This window comes from Crocuta crocuta, unplaced genomic scaffold (genome assembly GCF_008692635.1).
Source record: "Crocuta crocuta isolate KB4526 unplaced genomic scaffold, BGI_CrCroc_1.0 scaffold971, whole genome shotgun sequence".
Classification (NCBI taxonomy): Eukaryota; Metazoa; Chordata; class Mammalia; order Carnivora; family Hyaenidae; genus Crocuta; species Crocuta crocuta.
In genome coordinates, this window is record NW_027527401.1 from 650,437 (window position 1) to 653,755 (window position 3,319).

General features: G+C 53.3%; 1 protein-coding gene across 1 annotated transcript in view; it reads left to right on the top strand.

Moving 5' to 3' along the window:
* The window catches only part of CAMSAP1 (calmodulin regulated spectrin associated protein 1), a 36,196-nt gene that overhangs the window by 20,179 nt on the left and 12,698 nt on the right, over positions 1–3,319 (top strand). The window contains 3 exon segments of the mRNA XM_077753024.1: positions 979–1,118; positions 1,209–1,305; positions 3,220–3,310. Of these exon segments, the coding sequence (XP_077609150.1) occupies positions 979–1,118; positions 1,209–1,305; positions 3,220–3,310 (328 nt within the window).

Here is a 3,319-nt window from a genome sequence, read left to right on the forward strand (position 1 = left end):
GAGTCAGGTCCGGTGTTAACACTTCCGTCTGAGCAGAGGGTCCTTGGAAATCTGACCCTGGTGTGTGTAACGTCTCATAATCGCACTGAAAAACACGGAGGCACCGCTTGGCCGTGTCCGCGAGCCGAGTCCCTCCACCTGGAACAGATGTGTCTTGAGTTGCTTGGGCAGGGCAGGGCGTGGCGGGGCGCCGGCCTCATCGCTGTGAATGTGGGGCTGCAAGTGTCATTTGTCCTTCCAAGCTCTTCATGGTGATTTTTTCTGAAGAATAAAGTTATTTGGAAATAGGTTCTATTTCTGAAATTCTTTTCTTACTCACGTGGGTTTGCAGGCAGAATTCTCTCCAGTCGTCCACGCAGCTCCTTCCATCCTGGCCCTGAGCTGCGCCTGGCTGTGCGGTGGGGCTGGGCCGTGGGCGCTCTGGGGCCCCGCTGGGCAGCGGCCCAGGTGCCGTGGACAGCCGTCCCCGACCTTTTTCACGGAGGGAGCCTTCAGCTACGCGTTGTCTCCTGGTGTGGGGGGATTCGTAGTATTCTGGGTTATTCCTTGGGTAGCCTCACCCCTCTCCGCCTCCACAGTGGAGATAACCTCACACAAGGGTCCTGTTGGTGCAGGAAACTTGGTAAAACGTTAAGAGCTTTATGCAGCAGTGTCTTTTATAAATTGAAAGGAGATGGTACTGTCCATTCCGGAGCCCCAGGCTTAAGATCTCAGTTTCTGTTATGCTTTTTAGGTGTTAACAACTGAATTCCAACCCTAAAGATTCTCAGGTCTTTTTCTTGAGTGCTGTTTCTATATTTAGTGTTATTTGTTATACTTACTATAATGTTTAAATGTTATTGTCCTAAATATCACCATTCCCTTCATTTAAAATGTTTCCGGTTCAAAGTTATATATGTGTATGTATCTACATATAGGTAAACGCGCTGAGCAAGCAGAGGGTCTGTATAATATTGTAGTTTTCTCCTCCCCCGTCAGATATATGCCTGAAGGAGGTCACGTCGATGGCCGACAGCCTCTATAACATACGGCTTCTGAGGGAGTTCTCGAATGAATATCTTAACAAATGCTTTTATCTCACCTTAGAAGACATGCTGTACGCCCCATTAGTGTTGAAGGTAATCACAAATTATTAAAGACACGTTTTTTTAAAAGCATTGATGAGCAAGCTATTTATTGTGTCCTTGTTCTGGTTTGTTTTTGTTTAGCCGAATGTCATGGTTTTCATCGCCGAGCTCTTCTGGTGGTTTGAGAACGTCAGACCGGATTTCGTTCAGCCCAGGGATGTACAGGAGCTGAAAGATGGTAAGTGGCCAACCTTCTGGGAGTGGATAGCGGTTTCCTCCCCGAGATGCCAAGAATGTGCTCGGTGCCGAAGGCGCCCTTGGTGGGTCGCTGCCTCTTCACGCGACAGTCACCTTTAAGTGGTTTCTTCTGGGAGTGCCGAGGCCCGCACCGTCGTCACGGCTGCCCGTCTGCAGCTTTTGCATTGGGTCCTAGAGCTTTCCTCGAAGAGCTTTCCTCAGGGGGCAGCTCTGGGCCTGTAAAATCAGAATCCCGGCTCATTGGGAGAGCGATTGGGCTCCCTGGTTGGGAAGAATACAGCTCTGCTCTTGTCTGTGAGGCAGAAAACGTGTGTTTGCTGTGGGGTGGAATAAGTCCGCTGGCCTTTGCTGGCCTCTAAGGATTTTAGAAGGTAGCATGGAAGAGTGTCCTCACATCCTTGTGATGTCTTAGAATCTAAAAAGCCACAAAGGAAACTATTAGTAATTTGGCCACCTTAAAATAGAGACCTTCTTTTCATTGAAAAAAGATACAGAGTTAAAGAAAAGCAGCTACAAAGGGGAAAAGATACTTTCAACACTTACAATAGATACCTGGTACCCAGAGTGTAGATCTGGTACCCAGAACATGTACCCAATACCCAGAGTGTATACCCAGTTCCCAGAGTGTAAACCTAGTACTCAGAGCATATACCCGGTACCCAGAGTGTACCCAGAGTGTATACCCAGTACCCAGGACATACACCTGGTACCCAGAGTATATACCTGCTACCCAGAGTAAATGCCCGGTACCCAGAATGTATACCCAGTACCCAGAGTGTATACCCCTCCAGCCTGGGCGCCTGCGGCGTGGGCATCTGCTGGGAGCTCTTGGCTACAGGTGTGGCTGAGCTCTCCAGACAGGAAGGCGGACTCTAGGCAGGATGTATGCTCGTCTGCTCCAGTGGATCACCGCTCCTCCCATGGTGGGCCTGAGACACTTGATGTGCCACCAAGTGTTCATCTGGCCTCCTCGGGGACCGGTCCCTCTGAGGAACTCTTCACTGGCCCCGGGGGAGCCTGCCTTTCGCCTCCCCGTGTCGGTGCGGCCCTGCCCCTCACACATGTGCGCACCATGCCCACGTGGTGGGGCTGGTGACAGGCCGGCTGGCAGCAGCCTGCGGCATCCGTCCACATTCAGAAGCAGGCCTGGTCTTCTCTCCTGTCGGCAGGTGTCGCGCGGCTGCAGGCTGGAGCTGCAGGGTTCCCCGCAGCCTGAGGGTCCTCAGGGTCACAGGGCAGCATTGATGGCGAGTCTGCTCTTGTCACTGGAGTGCATGACAGTGGTCTGCTGGTGACAGATCGTTCTGGATGTACAGTCGCTAGGTGTCCTGTGGGCAAGGCGCTTGGGGTCTGCCGTGCCCAGCGCGGGCCGGGTTTGGTGTTGGAAGGTGTGTGGTTCTCCGTGGCGGGAGGCCTGGTCCTGCTGTGGGGCGCCAGGGTCCGCCTCTGTTTCTCCCGCTGACACCTGCAGTCGTGTGGCCGCACGGAGGGTGTGCTGGGCCTGCGGAGGGTCCTCGTGTGCTCTGCGCCCCTTGGCCGGGGCAGTGCCCCAGGTCACTGTGTGCTTCGTCTAGAACCCTCCTTCCCTCGAGAGCTGTGGGATGGAGTAGTGTGGGTGTTACTTCGGTGGGTGATCTGGGTGCCCCTGACCAATGGACCCCTGGTTCTTGCCCTGCTGGTGGTCAGGGACACCGGCCGGCGTGTGCCCTGATGCTGTCGCAGCTTTCACTTTCGACGGTCGTCTTGTTTTGGGAGAAGTTTGGTTTCAAGTAAAAGTTGCATTAATTTTAGCTCTTATCAAAGCTGCGGATTGGTTGGGTTTTTAGGTGCTTCTTGCTAAAGTTTCCAGTAACTGAATAATAATGGACATTTCTGTAAATTGCCGTTTGTGCAGCTAAAGCGGTGTCGCACCACAAGAGCAGCCGGCCCCCGGTTCCCATCTCCAATGCCACCAAGCGCAGCTTCCTGGGCAGCCCCGCGGCGGCGAGCCCGGC